The sequence below is a fragment of the Pseudochaenichthys georgianus genome, chromosome 11 (genome assembly GCF_902827115.2).
Source record: "Pseudochaenichthys georgianus chromosome 11, fPseGeo1.2, whole genome shotgun sequence".
NCBI lineage: Eukaryota > Metazoa > Chordata > Actinopteri > Perciformes > Channichthyidae > Pseudochaenichthys > Pseudochaenichthys georgianus.
In genome coordinates this window covers 13,035,788-13,054,162 of record NC_047513.1, presented here as the reverse complement: position 1 = coordinate 13,054,162, position 18,375 = coordinate 13,035,788, and the positions used below count along the sequence as shown (strand labels likewise).

Below are 18,375 nucleotides of genomic sequence, written 5' to 3'. Positions count from 1 at the left end.
GAACGTCCCCGATTATGGCTTTTTTGTGTCAATTATATGGGCCATGTCAGTCTGCCCCTTTTACTGAAGCACACAGGGATACCAAAAATCCACCATCCCACGGAGGAGGCGTTTACATCAAAATATTTGAGATAGCATTCCAGTGTACCCTCTAAACATCACAGCAGGGCATTCCTCTGCCAAAAAGCTGTAGAATTAAGATGCAGAAAGACATGTTTTGTTTTAAGGTCAGTCATGACAGAAACATTACTGTTGTATGTTGAACAGCCATAGCTGGGCAAAGCGTCAGGGAAATAATTGGCTCCAGTCTTCCAGTTTGTGTGCCAGTAACACTATCTATCAAGCTTGGTGTCTTTTCTAATCAAAATGTATGGGTCTGACGGTCTTCAACGTCATTCGTGTTTATCTTTCATACCAACATCCCATTAAGTGAGGACTCCAGATGTTATAAACCATTGCTGTTGTCGCTAAGGGTTACAATCACCACAGTGAACACCAACCACAGCCTTACATTTTTTCTCACTTTCCCTTTCTGCTACTCTTTATATCTATCCATTTCCTTGTGTTTTCTGCTCCCCCTTCTCTATTCCATCCTCTGCATTGTTTTCATCAGTAAGGACAGATTGACGCTATCGCATCGGTTCCAGATCATGTTACAACGAGTCATTTTCCACTATCCATCTGTTGCTATTGCTAGTTGCTAACACCCAAAGGGCTATGAATCACATAAATGGCTACTTTGTCACTTTAAAATACCTATTAAGGCAGATTGGACTGTGTGTCTATTCATGTAGAACTTTTCAACCTCTTAAGACCGAAAGTCCCCCCATGGACCCCTCCCACCGTTTTTTTACAAGACTATGTTTCAGGGCTTCTTAACATTTATGAAACTATTAATGTTTCATACCCTTTTAAAAAGGTAAGAAACTCCGCTAACTGACAATAAGAACAATTGTTAGCTAAAAAAAACACAAGAGTAATACCAAGCCTTTGAATTAGAATTGAGCGAAAAAATGCTAACTAATGCGAACGCTTTTTTACACAGAACTCACGGTAGAAATGCCCTTATTACTATCTTAACTGCACAAACAAGATATATGATTTAAAGCTGAGACTCCACACATGTAATGTCATCACTGTACGACCTCGAATTCCTGGAGCTATCAGCCAGAAAAGAGAAAGTAAACAACATCCGGTTTCAAAAACAGTACAATAATTACGTCTTACCTTTTTTGATTTGTGATCAAAAGTTGTGTTCAACGGAATAAAAACGCTGCTCAAGGTTAATCCAATGTCTTTGTGTCACGTAGACATTTTTACTGATAATCCATCATCATATTTATGGCAATATACTGGGTATAAAGTTTTGCCGTCCAGGCTTGTACTTTCAGATGTTTCGTTTGCTTCTCTATTACGTCCGCAATGGTAATGTTTACGTGGATTTTGGAACTGCCCATCGATTCTATTGGATGTAATGGTTAAGAAAAAGGTGTAAATCACCCAAATCGACCAATGGGTTCCAGAGATATGGTCCTGCGTAAAGTATAAAGAATGCCAGCCAGCTTAAGTACATTACGCAGCAGACTTTACTTATTATTTACTACGTACGGAAGCAGGAATTGCAGGACCCAGAGCGCATGGAGCACAGAGCGGACAGCAGATAACGGAATTGCTGTTTTATTGCTTATAGATTATCAGAACATTTCAAAGGGGACACAGCCACATTGAATATTAACCTATGGATTAACTACATCATCGTTTTTATCGTTTTAATGCCATTGAAGACCAGTTTAGACCAGAGGAAGGTGAGCCATGTTAGCCTAGCGAATTAGCGCTAGCGCCACTTGTTTTGATGTACGTTTTTGTTGATAACGTCGCGAGTTTCTATCTTTCAGTGTTGAGGTGGGCACCGTTAGATTCTGTGTCTTTACGATCATAAACAATGTGTTGGATGTGCAGCTAGGATAAGTAATAAGGGAGCTAGGAGTGATTTTCGGTGCAGTAATAGGTTAGCATTTTTCGCTCGGGGCTAATTCAGAGGCTCACTGTAAGAAGATAACAGAGTAGGCCTATGTTTTTTTTTTGGTTTTTTTTCACAACAGTTGTATTTGGATGGAATGAATACCTATAGTGATAATTCAAAGTAATAAAATGATTTTTACAGTGAAAAAGTTCAAATGGAACTGATGGTTCCCAAATTACCCAGAGGTGAGTCCGCTTGGACTTTATTTTTCTAAACCTCTCTAAAAAGGTCAAATTTCACTTGTTTTGCATCAATCTTGATACAGGGTACTTATATGTTATAGTTTGAATTCCTAAAGCTTTTAGTCTACTAGCCCATCATTCAAGGGTGGCTTTCACTATAAGTAATGTTTGGTTTTTTTAGGCGGAATTTACATGTTTTTACTGTGTTCCATCTGAATTTACTTTAAAATAAAAACATCAATATTGATTCTGACACTTCTACATCCAACTCACAGATGTAACCTTGCTTTGAGAGAAAAGATTATTAATGTACCCCTTTTAGAAGTGAAGATATAGTCTTTGTTGTGTTAGTGGCATTTTCGAGCCTGAAACCTGAAAAACAGGCTCAGGGCTTAAGAGGTTAAATGATTCTAAAGTGACACTAAATCTAAACAAGAGTTGAGCAGTAAGAAGAGGTGCGGTAGCTTTACTAACATGGAGCTGCTTCAATTTCACGTGGTTCAACATGGTCGTTGTGAAAAGGAACAAACAATGCTGCTTTAAGTTATAAAATGCAGCTTATAGCAACCATTATGTTAATGTCATTCTGCAACATTAGAAGCATTTGCTGCTGCCTGACCTTCAGCAGATGGAAAACTGACAATGTGCATGTTTGTGTCTTGTCTGTAGCTTGCTAAGTCTTTTCAGACAAGCCACAGGATAAATATATTTGTGAGTTATGCATCTAAAGTTATTTAAACAAGCATAGAAATCTGACTGCAATTTGGAAAACATTGCTTTTTTGGATGATTTATATACATTTCTATAAGGAAATACTAAATAAGACATAAGGGAAGATTAGGAGGATTTAAAGAAGTATGGAGTACACAAAGTGCACTGCATGTATAATCCCTGGCTTCGTGTGCCTAGGTTTCTCTCTATTTTTGCATTTCTTAGGCTAAAGTGCACAAGATCTGTGTATAAACTAGGGATGGGAACGATTAATAGAATATTCGAAATTATTCAGGTATTCGAATATGAGTTATGAATATATATTTAATTTTTTTTGGGACGGGTGCCTAAGTTGATTACATATTATCAAATGGAATAATTCAATGTATACGATAGTGCCATAGCTAAATGTGTGTCTAAAGGTGTGGTTTGCTCCGCTCACGGGTCCCTCACAGCGGGCAGAGCTGCAGGTGCTGATCTCTCTCTCTCGTGTCCAGTTATACTTCACTCACTTCTATGTCCAAATCCATCAGATCTAGCTAGTTCTAGCTAATGACATGGCTGCTGCCCCTCCCTACACGCAGATCACGCAGACTCAAACCTCATCTTATGCCCAAATTCCAGCTGAGAGGGTCTTCTCTACAGCTGGCCTGATTGTGAATCGCCTCCGCACCCGCCTCTCCCCTGATTATGTAGACATGCTCATATTCTTAAACAAGAGTGAGTATTGAATAGCTGCATTCTGTACATAGGCCCTGTTATAGGTTGTTGATCTCTGTTGTAATAGGGTTACGTTAACCTAACCCGTTGTGTTGTTCGTGTATGATCCCTCTTTAATTTAAAAACAAAGTTTTAATCATGAAAGCTGTAGGCCTATAGCTGTCAACTGTTCAAACTGTGATCACCAGTTCAATACATTTGACAAATTCGACTTGGTTTCTATACTTATTTGAACATGTATTTATTTATTTTTCTAATTCTTTTTTTTTTAATACTTTTTTTCCCAATTTTTTTTTTACATTTGTTTTATAGGATATGTACATTTCAGTTAACTGTTCGGGGTCGAATAATATTATATAATATTTATATTTATCGAATATTATTTACATTTGCTTTCAACTTCGCATCCTATAAACAGTCAAAAAGGAGATGATGGTGATCAAAAGCAAGTGCAACTAAACCGGGATCATTATGTTCAGACAACAAAGCAAAACATCCTAGCACATCTCACAGGAATTTCCACAAACTTCAACAACATCAAACATACTTTGTCCATCCATCCATCTTCTCCCGCTTATCCGTGGTCGGGTCGCGGGGGTAGCAGTTCCAGCAGAGAGCCCCAAACTTTCTTTTCCCTGGCGACATCAACCAGCTCTGACTGGGGGATCCCAAGGCGCTCCCAGGCCAGCGAAGAGATATAATCCCTCCACCTGGTCCTAGGTCTACCCCTTGGTCTCTTCCCAGCTGGACGTGCCTGGAACACCTCCCTAGGGAGGCGCCCAGGTGGCATCCTAACTAGGTGCCCGAACCACCTCAACTGGCTTCTTTCGACGCGAAGGAGGAGCGGCTCAACTCCGAGTCCCTCCCTGATGACCGAACTTCTCACCTTATCTCTAAGGGAGACACCAGCCACCCGGCGGAGGAAACCCATCTCGGCCGCTTGTATCCGCGATCTCGTTCTTTCGGTCATGACCCATCCTTCATGACCATAGGTGAGGGTAGGAACGAAAATGGCCCGGTAGACAGAGAGCTTTGCCTTCTGGCTCAGCTCCCTTTTCGTCACAACGGTGCGGTAAAGCGACTGCAATACCGCTCCCGCTGCTCCGATTCTCCGGCCCATCTCACGCTCCATTGTTCCCTCACTCGAGAACAAGACCCCGAGATACTTGAACTCCTTCACTTGGGGTAAGGACTCATTCCCTACTTGGAGTGGACAGTCCATCGGTTTCCTGCTGAGAACCATGGCCTCAGATTTGGAGGTGCTGATCCTCATCCCAGCCGCTTCACACTCGGTTGCGAACCGATCCAGTGAGTGCTGAAGGTCGCAGACCGATGAAGCCATCAGAACCACATCATCTGCAAAAAGCAGTGGTGCAATCCTTAGTCCACCGAACTGCAGACCCCCCCCCCCACGACTACGCCTCGAAATCCGATCCATGTATATTACAAACAGGATTGGTGACAAAGCGCAGCCCTGGCGGAGGCCAACCCTCACCGGAAATGGGTCCGACTTACTGCCGAGGACCCGGACACAGCTCTCGCTTTGGGAGTACAGAGATTGGATGGCCCTGAGTAGAGACCCCCTCACCCCATACTCCCGCAGCACCTCCCACAGTAACTCCCTGGGAACCCGGTCATACGCCTTCTCCAAGTCTACAAAACACATGTAGACCGGATAAGCGTACTCCCAGGCCCCCTCCAGGATCCTTGCGAGAGTAAAAAGCTGATCCGTCGTTCCACGACCAGGACGAAATCCGCATTGTTCCTCCTCAATCTGAGGTTCGACAATCGGCCTGACCCTCCTTTCGAGTACCTTGGAGTAAACTTTCCTGGGGAGGCTGAGTAGTGTGATGCCTCTGTAATTGGCACACACCCTCTGATCCCCCTTTTTGAAAAGGGGGACCACCACCCTGGTCTGCCACTCCTTCGGTACCGTTTCCGACTTCCACGCAACGTTGATGAGACGTGTCAACCATGACAGTCCCTCAACACCCAGAGCCTTCAGCATTTCCGGGCGGATCTCATCCACCCCCGGGGCTTTGCCACTGTGGAGTTGTTTGACGACCTCAGTGACCTCCCCCCGGGAGATTGGTGTCGATCCCCCGTCATACTCCAGCTCTGCCTCTAACATAGAGGGCGGAGTTGTCGGGTTCAGGAGTTCCTCAAAGTGTTCCTTCCAACGTCCCAACACTCCATCAGTTGAGGTCAACAACGTCCCATCCTTACTGTACACAGCTTGGATGGTTCCCTGCTTCCCCCTCCTGAGGTGTCGGACAGTTTTCCAGAACAACTTTGGTGCCGCCCGAAAGTCCTTCTCCATGTCTTCTCCGAACTTCTCCCACACCCGCTGCTTTGCCTCGGCCACGGATGAGGCTGCTGCCCTTCGGGCCTGTCGGTACCTTGCAACTGCCTCGGGAGTCCCCCGGGATAACAAATCCCTGAAGGCCTCCTTCTTCAGTCGGACGGCTTCCCTGACCACCGGTGTCCACCACGAGGTTCGAGGGTTACCGCCCCTTGAGGCACCTAGGACCTTGAGACCACAGCTCCCCACCGCGGCTTCGGCAATAGAGGCTTTGAACACCGACCACTCTGGTTCAATGTCCCCAACCTCCACAGGAATGCCCGAAAAGCTCCGCCGGAGGTGTGAGTTGAAGGCCTCCTGAACTTGGGCCTCCTCCAGACGTTCCCAGTTCACCCGAACTACACGTTTGGGCTTACCAGGTCTATCCAGAGGCTTCCCCCGCCACTCGACCCAACTCACCACCAGATGCATACTTTGTGTTTGGAATATTTATAGCAAACACAAACAGCCTTACGATCTAATCCTCTGGTCCAACGTATGGCAGGAACATTAGTTAAATAGCGTAATTTTCCCTAACTCACCAATCTTTCCACAAGGTAACTATAGTGGAGCTTTTGATCATATCACATGCCCGTCAAATGGAATGTAAATGTTGTAATGTTGTACTGTGTACATTTTCTGAGCAATTATAAGAGATATAATATGTGGGCGTTGGGTGAGTATTTAAACTGCTGATTCCAAGGTCAAAAAAGAGCTTTGAAACACCAACATTTGTCAAGCTTATTATCAAGCTCCACATTTGTGGAATCAGCTTCCAGTTTGTGTTCGGGCGGCAGACACCCTATCCGTTTTTAAGAGTGCGCTTAAGACCTTCCTTTTTGATAAAGCTTATAGTTAGGGCTGATTAGATTCAGCCCCTAGTTTTGCTGATATAGGCTTAGTTTGTCGGGGGACATCTTACTTCTTCCTTCTCTCTGTCTATACCTGTGTACTCTCATGTTCCGATTAACCCAGCTTCCCCAAATTTCTTTCTTTTTGGTGTCTATATACGCCGGGATCCGGAGTCATGGATGATCCTGCGGTCCTGTGTCCTGGATCATCGGTCCTGGATGGATATCCTCGTGGATTCATCTTCCTATTATACACACATGCATTTCCAAACATTTGGACTACCTATGTTGCAAATGTATTATCTTTTCAATTTACACACGGCATCTATTGCACGTCTGTCCGTCCTGAGAGAGGGATCCCTCCTCTGTTGCTCTCCCTGAGGTTTCTCCCATTGTCCCCTTTAAACTGTGGGTTTTCTCCGGAAGTTTTTCCTTGTACGATGTGAGGGTCTAAGGACAGAGGGTGTTGTATTGTCATACTGATATTCTGTACAAACTGTGAAGTCCACTGAGACAAATGTAACATTTGTGATATTGGGCTATATAAATAAACATTGATTGATTGATTGATCAAGAGTGAAGCCAGCAGGAACAAATACACCTCCTTGGTAATGAAAACTACGTCGGCTGGTCCGGATCACCCTAAGATGAGTGATTTGTCCACAATGCAGGAGTTCTACACAATCCTGTTTACTATTATTAAATAGGGAAAATACTCTATTCATGAAACTGCAGAACTGCAGACAGGAACTGTGTTTTGTGCATTGTTAGAAATGAGTTTCTCTGGTTTGACATATGTCTTGGGCTAGTCTAGACAACACAAAAAAATGTATACATCTACATTCATAACAGAAGTGCTGTTTGACAGTCGCTAAGAAAATGTGACAGATTTTTTGTCTGAGCTTCACCTTATGACTGTATGAGTCCAGAGAAGGAACATTTCATTTGATCCTTTACAGGCCATCAGTTAAGCTGAAGGCCATTTCATCCAAACAGACTCATGAAAGTCAAACAATGTCGTAAAACAAACACATGATAATGTAATGGAAATTAGAGTGACACAAATGTGTCTGTACACACATGCAAAGATAACCAAACACACACGATTCTGGGGGGTTAGCCTAGCCGTCTCACAACCACTGCAAACATGTCAATTTAAATAAACATCAAAGACCATTTGTATTTGGTTTTTAAACGCAGATTCAAAAAGCACATACATCTGTTCGATCAATGATAGATTTATGATAAACTTCCTGTTAGAACACCGTAGAGCAGCACAGTTTAGGGCTAGTGAGTTGCTGTTAATAACACAATATTTAACTAATAATTCATCCTAAACACTTAAATTAAATTGTGAATAAACAGCCAGGTCGTAACTGCAATTATGTAATGAATCATTATACAAATGTAACAGCAATCTTTAAAGCCTTAAATTGTAATAGATTACTGATCTTAAATAAATGGTAAGTACAGAATCTCTTGCTGAAATGATTTTATAAAAGTGCCTGCAATATGATGGATGCATTGTACCCATTTTAAATATCGCATTTAATAGAAACAGTGTGAGCAGGTGTTTTCCATCAGCAAATGGATTGCTTTGACATAACTGACTGTGGTGGCACCAAAAGGCACACAACAAGCTGAAAGGACAAAGGAAAGGAAGAGTGGTGAAAGCTCTAAAATGTAAATTATTTTATGATGACTTTTGACTTGTTCTGTACCATGTTTTAAGGGTGTTATGTTTCGAAAGTGGGGATATATAACTCACTTCACTGTGTCACGTCTGTAGTCTCTGTGCCAACTCCAGTCCTGGTATTGAGTGTGAGAAGCCTGGCTCGGCTCCCAGACGAGGCAAACACAGCTTTGGACAGGGCTTAGATTGTGTTTTTTAAAAACATATATGTAGATTGAGTGAATGTATGTGTGCGCGTCTATATCTTTTTGTTTTTGTATGTGTGAATATGTGCACGTATGTCTGTGCGAACGCTGAATGAGGTGTCACACGAGTCAAAGAACTCAACCGCTAAACCGAGACCTAACACTGAATTGTCCAAACCACCTACAGAAAATAGACAGGGCTATATTAAGACATTATGCAGAGTTCTGTTCTTACTACCATTGCTGTGTGCAGGTCTTACATTGTAAGTTAATACATCACACGATATTCATCCACTTCTCTCTACCACACCACAGAACAAATACTGTCAAAAATAAATAAGTGAGATAATTCCTAGATGGGACACTTAGTTTTTTCACCCTGTATCTTGCACTCTGTCCTGATCTACTTCTTTATCTCTCTTCAACTTTACTTGCTTCCTGTCATCAACTCTGACTGATTCTACAGCCCTTTACTTTCAGATTAAAGAATGTCTTTCAACCATGCATTTGTGATTATTTAGTTTTTACTTCAATTGGAAAACCTAGCAACACTAAATCTGTAGGGCTGAACTCAAAATAAAGAGGTGAAACGGCTCTGTCCCCTGGAACCTCTGGAAGGCTCTCCAGCGTTGACAGACAACGATATCCACACAAAAAGCAACATCTGTCGGGGTGAGTCAAAGAGACGCTGTGGGGAGAATCGGCCTCAGAGGTAGCATGGGGGAGGCTTCAGGACTTTACAAAATTAACATAGAGATTTAGGGGATCAAACAGAACTACTTAGAGTAAACTTAAAAATGTAATGAACATAAAAATGAGGAATGAAGCGACAGCTGCACAATTTGCAGTAAATTCAAGATGTTCATTCTCCTGCTCTGTGCGAGAACCAGCAATCCTAGACATTCATGTTTTGTTTTTTTTCCCTGAAAGAAAAAGCAGCTGTAAAAAAAAAAAAGACCCAAAGGAAACAGTGACTGACACGTTATTGTAAATTCACACTGTGTAGACGGCCTGGGGTATCTATTGAGAGAGGCTCAACTTCTCGATGCGGTTTTGTTTTTTAATGCCGTTTCAGTTTTCTCAGTCTTTATCAAACCTTGATTTACTGCTCACAACTTAAATTGACCTGAAGTTTCAAGGAAAATAAATACCCACAGATACGGTTGAGAAGCATTATCCTCTGCTTTGCTTATCAAGAGTCATTATAAAACTAAAATACAACAAAGATAACAGCCGGTTCAAAGACTGAAATAGGTTCAAACACAGTTGTGCAGCAGGCTGTGAAAACACTACGTTACTTGCCCACTAACTGTTCACTCAGATTGACGATAATGTCTAATGTTTTGCTCCATCTAAGCGTTTACTATCTAATATTTGGCTCATAATCACTCAACCTTAGTAGTGGCAGAGATACAGCCATGAACCTTGTGCTTTTGGCAACTCTTCTGACCATAAATTACACTCAGTTCTAAATGACTTCCACTTGCCATCCCAAAATAACATTATTTATAATGATTCCTACTGTATAAAGAAAGATTTTCTTCTTGTTTGAGTTGTTTTGTAAGAAAATATGAATGCTAAGGTACAATATAATATCAAAAAGAGGTAAACGAGAGTGACTATTGACCCTCATTCAACATGGAACAAGAGAATTGAGGTAAAAGTATGTCAATTTTATATTTATAGAGGTTTTTTTCTTAAAGTGGTGTAAAATAACTAAATAATTCAGGTTAAAGAAATCACCCCCATTGCAGAGCACTCACATTTACAAAGCCTCCAGGAACCAAATGAAGGAAATGAATGTACTCGAGGGCACATGGAAACACAAACCTATCAGAGGAAACTCAATTTATTTCACAGATGCATCAGTGGGTGCCAAGCTACAAGCTTTCAAGCAACACGGTTTTCAGAAGGGACATCATAAATCCTTCAAGCATTTAGCGAAATGTATAACCTTATAATTAAAACAAAAATAAATTCCCTATAAAGTGCCCACCAGAGAGCTATTCACTGAAATGAGTGATGGAAAAGGAACCACATGCTCGCATTATAGCTGCAAAAGATAAACTAGACCGACTCAAAGCACAGTAAAATGCACGACTTCATATATTGAGATTAAAAAAAGGACATAGGTTAGGTGTACAATACCTGCCTGCCCAATATCAAAACTTCAAGTATGTTAGGGGCTGCAGTGAAATATGATTTCTGGAAAAAAGGGGGTCTTAAAAGAAACGTGGCTGGACAAATTGTGACAAAAACACTAAATGCTACTTTTGCTGAAAATCGGAAACATTAACAATGTTGGGCTCCGTTGTCCATGTGGAATCACTGTGGCATGGCTGTAATGTGTTTCCCTATTTCCATGACATGCTAAGCAGAGAGCTCTGTTTCCTTTCCGTTTTCAGTCATAGTGAAAGTGCGGCCGAGACAACTTTTCTGGAAGCTGTTATTGTAGTGTCCTTCAGCAATTTACATGGTTTCCTTTTTACAAGTTTTTGGGGTCAGGAAGGAAGAGCTTTCAATTCCTCGGAGCATTCCCTAGCCTTTCTGCATCATCCAATTGTTAGTTTTGGCACACATTATCAGTGAAAATAAACTCTCAGAGGCAGTCACCCCTAAAATAGATAGCTTTCTCCTTGGATCCCTAGGCATGCTGTGTGGCCCTCTGATAGCACTAAGTAGAGAAACATATTCTTTCTCATATGAACTCCCAGTATGTAAGGCAAACAAGCTGCTGCCCACATGTCGATATATCCTTTTAAACCACTGTTTATGCAGCAGAGTACATGTTTCTTGAGAGGCATAATGATGGGATTTTCACAGGGATAAGACAGTGTGGATAGTTATTTCCCCTCCCTTTGTACAACAGCTTAGTTTGGCACAGGCCAGCCTTCTCAAGAAACACTGCTCTCAACCACTCGTTACCATCTCCGCCAGGAGGGAAACGAGAGGATCCATTACTTTCTCTCAGAAAAGCAGAAACAAAATTTGGCTTGCTAAACTTTTAACTGTGCCAAAGTTTCATTGTCCTTGAAATATTAATGAAAGAAGAGAGGATATTCTCTGAATCTGTTGTAAAATGCATGATTCATAGAGTCAGCCTTATATTTATCCTTAAAACCCATCCATTGTCATGTTTCCAACAAGAGTAATCCTCATTGCACTTCTGATCAAGAAGCCAAACTAGTAGGGGTGTAACGGTATATGTACCGAAATTATTCGGTACGGGCCCTTTGGTTCGGTACACGTGTGTACCGAAGTGTACCGAACGAATATAGCGTTAAACGTAAAAAATTGAGAACGTGAACAACTTTTTGGAAGTAATCTCAGGTGCTGCGTCGCAGCATTCAGAGTAATTTGCTCACATTGGGTTCAACGCGTCATAGAGCGACCAAGTCATTTCATTGAACGAGAGGCATACTATGAGAGCTGGTCACAGGGATGAGTTCAAATGTAGTCAGTAATTTGAGGAACTGTCGAAATTGGCAAAAGCAGATAAAGTTGAGCTCGAAAATCCTCCAGCATCATTGAAGTCTCCGGTTTGGGAACATTTTGGTTTTGCAGTTACGTACAAGGATGACGGACAAAGACAGGTGGACCGAACCAAAGCTGTTTGTCGGCATTGTTCAACTAAAATTGGTTACGCGGCTGGCAATACATCAAACTTGCACACTCATTTGAAAAGGCATCACCGGAACGTGAATATCACCGGTACCAAAAGAAAAAAGACTGAAGTGCAAACCCAACTCCCGCTAGCATTTAAGCCTCCACCACTCGCAAAAAGTTCAGACCGAGCCAAAGCTATTACAAACGGCAAATATCCTTATGTTGCCATGTTAGCAAAGTGCTACCTGGCTGTATCTGCTACCTCTGTCCCTAGCGAGAGGGTGTTCTCCACAGCAGGAGACATTGTTAGTGCCAGTCCTTTTGCCCTTTTGCCCTTTCAGCAAGCAATGTGGACAAGTTAATCTTTCTTTACAAAAACATGAAAATACAATGACAAGCAAGTCATAATGTCAAACTGGCTGCTTAGGTACTAGTACAGTACAGTTCAAATACAGATTATTTCAGTTCATCGAAATGCTGCACTTTATAGTTTATTTTATTATATTTTGTATTTATTTGAGTGAATATTCAGTTTAATAATAATTAAAAACCCAAAACTAATAGTTTATGTTTTGTGAGTACTAGTACAGTAAAGTTCAAATACAGATTATTTCAGTTAATCGAAATACTGCACCTTAATGTTTATTTTGTATTTATTTGAGTGAATACATTATTCACAGTTTAATAATAATTAAAAAAAATCTAAATATATTTTATGTTTTGTGGTCATTTTTTCTGCTGTACTGAAAACGTAACGGACCGTGCCCTAAAAATCGAGGTACGTACCGAACCGAAATGTTTGTGAAACGTTACACCCCTACAAACTAGCATAACTACAACAACATTTTACTGGGATTAGAGTTTATTTTCAAAACTCAACACTTTAAGAAAGATGAAAATTGTCTTAAATGACAGAGCAGGTATTGAATTCTTAATATCCCTTGTTTGAATGTCTCTTTTCCTAAAACTTCAGCCAATAAAAAAAAAATGTAACAGCAGTTTTTGCTAAATGAGTTTGAGGTTGTTTTTTTTGCATTTGACTGTCGTTCCAGTTTGTAATTTCATGTAGTTTATCTGATTAGTTGGTTTTTAAACTTGATTTGTGGTTGCAGTAAGATTGTGGATGTTTGAGTCATACATCGCTGAATGTTTCAAATTGAGGAATGTATCTCAAAAGGTCAATCTAACTTTTTTTAAATAATCTTCTGACAATTGACAACTTGTGTCTGGGATAGACAAAAATTACATTGATAATTGATCATATATTTTCTGTTAATTCCAGCACTGCCTTTTTTTTCCATGCTCTGTTAAAAATGTAATACACAACTAAAGACTAATTGTTATTGTTTTATGTTTGAAGTTGTTTTCTGCTGCATCTTCTCTCTGAGTTCAGAGCCAAGCTTGTCTGAGGCTCCTTGCCTTGCTGGAAGAACAGTGAAGTAATCATTGGTCCATATACTCTACCCTGGGTTGACTTAAAATGCTTCCCCAACAGCTGTTTGCTGCATCATTCTCTCCCTTCTATCCCCCACACTGAACTGAGCACCGAACCACGGGAGTGCTATCTGGATCGGTCTCCTCCGTCCGTCTCTTTCATCAGGACTGGCTGGAGCAACATCAGGGCGAGCTTTCACTTAGACAAGCAGGCTTGCTTGATTGAGATAGATAGACTGGCCAGGACACTTAATCTTCTGTCCAATGAAAAATGTTAACTGCATCCTGATGTTCCCCCCCCATGTAGTGCAATTAGGCTGAATTACCACTGTGTGTTTAAGTGTCCCCTCTGAAATGTCTACGCCAATTCCTTTCTTCTGTTAATCTTTTACTTTGTGTTTTTTTAAAGTTTGATATGTTCCAAAAGCCCATCCTTTCAGGGAATTATGTTTTACAAACATCAGACATTACTTAGAGCGATGTCTATTCAAAAATTAAAATAATTTAAACTATTTTTACATTTGAAATGAAGTATATGTGCAGTCAAGCAAAACTCCAGAATGTCAGGAAAGAGGTATGACAGTATAAATGGTGATGGCAGACATTTTCAAACACACCCTTCTTCAAATCTAAGGAGAAAGTTACACGAGAGGTCTCATTAGTCAAACCTTCAGTCTACAAACGCTGCCGTTGTGTTTTCATAGTATCACTTGTACTATCACAGACGGATGAGGTCCACTGAGCAAAGATAAAGCCGGTGTTATTTCACCCCTGGCCTTTCTTGACACATGGATCGCTTTTGGGAGCAATGCAGAAACACACAGGTTTACAGACTTTAAAATAGCACACTGGTGTAGAAACTCATCAATAAAAAAAAAGGTGCAGGCATTTCTGTTTCTTTGATTAGATAAAAGCATATGTGTTCAGCCCTCAAAATCTAAAAACTCAATTGATGGTGAATATATATACAGTACATGTACACCACGTTTTAAACCTTGACATACACCATAAACATTGAATTCCTACACTAAACTGAGATAAAGCCTGTAATATACAATACCGATGATAAGCTGATATTTCACAGATTCTGAACTGTACACTCAAAATACCTCATACAGTATATCGGAATTGTATCTGCTCTAGCTTAAGTAACATCATCTGCCTTTGCAGGAGGGTGGAGCCGCCTCCAATACAACACCTCCCTAATTACAAACTCAATCAACATCTTGCTGTAACATACTACGACCAACGCCTAGGTAATTGATGAGGAATTACTATTTCCTATAACCTGAGGAGTGAGAAGTTTACTTTCTGAGAGTAAATGAAAAGCAGGCACACACCAGCGTAGCTCAGACAGATTTGGGGAGGACATGCTTATTGCTAATGAAAAGAGTTGGGGTATTGATGAAGTTCAGGGTGATTCATTTTCCCAGTCCCTCTGTAATCAATCAAATCCATCAGGTGTTATCTGTGCATGCAAAAGATTTGCAGACAAAAAAATAAACCATTAGCTTTAAGCAATTAATCACAGATTAAGCCTCCTAATCTTGTTTGAGAACAATATTTTAGAAAGTTGAGGAGCCGGTTATGCCGAAATTGGAAGTTTGTTTATTTGATTCAAGTATTCATTTCAGGAAGATAGTCTCGCTCTCTTTGGAGACACAAAGTCTCAAAGCTTAGAAAAGCAAAGTGCCTGCCAAGCCATATCAGTGATGGCCTCCCGATTTGCAACCCATTAACATTACAGTAGAACCATATTTGAACATAGTACACACCTTGGTGGCTCTATAAATAAATAGTAATTTGGTTGTTAAAGACTTATTAAATGTGAGTTGTTATACATAATATCAGCTCTAAAAAAAAAAATGAAGATTATGTTGCTTTTATTATACAGAAGAATCAAAGTTTTCTTCTTTTATTCAAGTCCGGATTTTCGAGTTGTACTCGCACGTCCTTGGCTTGAATAAATAAAGGGAGCATTCTCTTTCTCTGTCTGTTCCTCCTCTGAGTGTCTCTAGAGGCTCTTTCTCTGACTTCCTGCCATTAAAGAGACAGCCCACTGGAGAACAGGGGGCGACTGACATATAACTACCTCTGCTCTATGACCGACGCTCCGTGCAACTCAATGGGACATCTGTGGAATTTACTTAAAGGGTAGTTTACTCAGGGAAAAATAAAGAGTAAGTTGTAAAAAATAGATAGTGTTTGCTGGTCGGCTACATAGCGGCAGACCGGAGTCGCAGCAGTACAAGATGTCTAGAGAAGCCAGAATATCAGACAGCTGTGAGTCATCCAGAACAAAAAGTTCAAATCAGCCAATGTACACAGTTACATAACAGCATAGCAGGGATGATAGTATCAATCATGTTGCTTACTCTGTCTTATCGATTATTAAATACACATTCTGTTTTCTGATAAAATCCTTGTTTTAAAAAATGTAAATTATCAGCAACAAAGGAAATACAGCTATCCTGTGAGTTGACCAAACTTATTTTGAGATGTTATAATAATTTACAATATGTTGCATCCAGTTTATCACCATTTTCTGTGCACTTTTTCACTGCCATCCCTGCTCCTCATTTCACTTGGAGTCTGGCAACATAGAATCACCCAAACAAAAATCCTTTCCCTTTAAAGCACATAAACACTTCTTCTGACAAACACTGTGACAAATAATGAGGGGACTACAAGAAAACAGCAAACACGGCCTGGATTTAGTTTGAGAGCCTCATCCAGAAACCAAAACAAGTTATCTCGTGAAGCCACAAACTAGACACTCTGCGGAGACCACACACCCATGGAAACACAAATATCACAACAAATAAACTACAGCGTGACCACTTCAAAAGAAACTAGAGCCGGCCCCATGCAGGGTTGTTGTAGACGTGATTCAATACGTACAATTGTCAGCATGAATCTAAATAAACAAGACAAATGTAACTGCATTCCCATTTGACCTGCCGTTAAGAAAATGTGACGCAATATCAAACAACCGATAATCAGATAAAAAAATGCATCCTTACCTTCTGAAGCCACTGGGTGTAATTCGCCATAATGTGCTCGAGCTGCTCGATCTTCTGGCTGGGAAACTCCGGCTCAGTTGGCGGAGCGTCTCTTTGGAGAGAGTTGTGCTCTGGGCTACCGGCTTTCGCCTCCCTGCAGGCGCCTCCTCTGGCTCCGTCTCCCTCAGGTAGGATGAATGTATAGGTGCACTGGCCATGCTGGATCTTATGAAATTTCCTGTTGCTGTAATTACTGTTACTACTTCCTCCATTACTGCTGCTACTGCTGCTGCTGCTGCTGCTGCTGCTGCTGCCACCTGTGCTGCTGCTTTCTGTCCCTCTCCGCTGCTCCCCTCCTCCGCAGCTCACGATCACCAGAAATGCTCCCAGCGAGATTAAGTGCCGGCCAAAGTTGTACCACAGCATCATATCAGCCTCGAGTAAAGGTTGCAGGTGAATTCAGTTACTTTATCTTCTTTGTTTAGCTGGATGTTCCTTTAAAGCTGGATCAGAAGGTGGTGAGGAACATTGTTAGCCCGTGTCATCCATCCTTACATTGGACCTCCAGCATTGAAAGCTTCTGCTTCTCTCACCTTGGAAACGTAGATTAAGTTTTCATCCTGGCCGGGAAAGTTGCACGCATGTCTTGCAGTGTGACAGCTCTGTTATAAATCTTGATGTTTCTCCAGGAAATCAAAGCCAGACTGTGTGCTTGCATTGATCCATCTGTGCATTTAAAATAAGGTGCCGAGCGAGCTGAGATGGTGTCGTCAGACCTCCCCTGGACTCTCTGCCTTCCCTTCCTCCTCTGCTGTCTGACTTAACGACTGGGGAGAGTGAGAGAGACGCTCACTCTGAAGAACAGCGCCAAACATACAGCACACTCTGCGCCTGCCCCTCGCAGAGCCTGCAGAGGAATGCAAGTATGTGTGCACGCACCAGTGTGTGTGAGCCTGGCAGCAAAGGGACCCCAACACAGAGGATGTGCTTAGACTACGAGGATCGGTTTACAGGCTCTGCTGGCTCGAGGCTCATGTGGTTGACCTGCCTTTTCGCCCCTGTGTTGACAGAAAGAACTTGTCTAAACGTGTGCATTTAATTTATCTGCTCCTGAGATTTAACTCTACTCCCTTCTATACTGTACAGTGACAGGTGCTATATCAAAAGTAGACGCGAGGGAGGTGTATTTCTTCTTTTTTTTTTTTATAGTCTGACTCAAATTGCTTTTGTCTCCTCCTGACAATAGAAAACTTAGATCATGACAAGTGAGATCTTCTTCTCCTCTTTTAATGGAGGTTGAAGCCCTATATTTCCCAAGACCCTTAAAGTGTTAAGGAATATTAATAATTAACTGTGTAACCCAAAGGAATTTTGACCGATTTACGCAATCACTTAAATAAAATAAGTAAAATATACTTAGCAATCGTCTGTGACCCGTCTCGCACAAAAACGGCAGCTAGGGTTAGATTATGGATTGAACTTTTTTGTGCATTGGGTGATCATTGCAGCTTAGTGGCGTTAGGCACTTCAATCAAACGACCACAGCAGTAATCTTGTTGGTTAGTGAATTATATTGATTGGCTGAGTTGTCATTCAAACACTGTATTCAAACTTACATTTTAAAAAG

General features: G+C 41.3%; 1 protein-coding gene across 1 annotated transcript in view; it reads right to left on the bottom strand.

Annotated features, from left to right (window-relative positions):
* Nucleotides 1-17,648, bottom strand: part of angpt1 (angiopoietin 1) — a 58,211-nt gene extending 40,563 nt beyond the window's left edge. The window contains exon 1 of the mRNA XM_034094526.2: nucleotides 16,770-17,648. Within this exon, the coding sequence (XP_033950417.1) occupies nucleotides 16,770-17,177 (408 nt within the window). The 5' untranslated portion in view covers nucleotides 17,178-17,648. The remainder of the gene's footprint in view (nucleotides 1-16,769) is intronic.
* Between the last annotated feature and the right edge of the window lie 727 nt (nucleotides 17,649-18,375).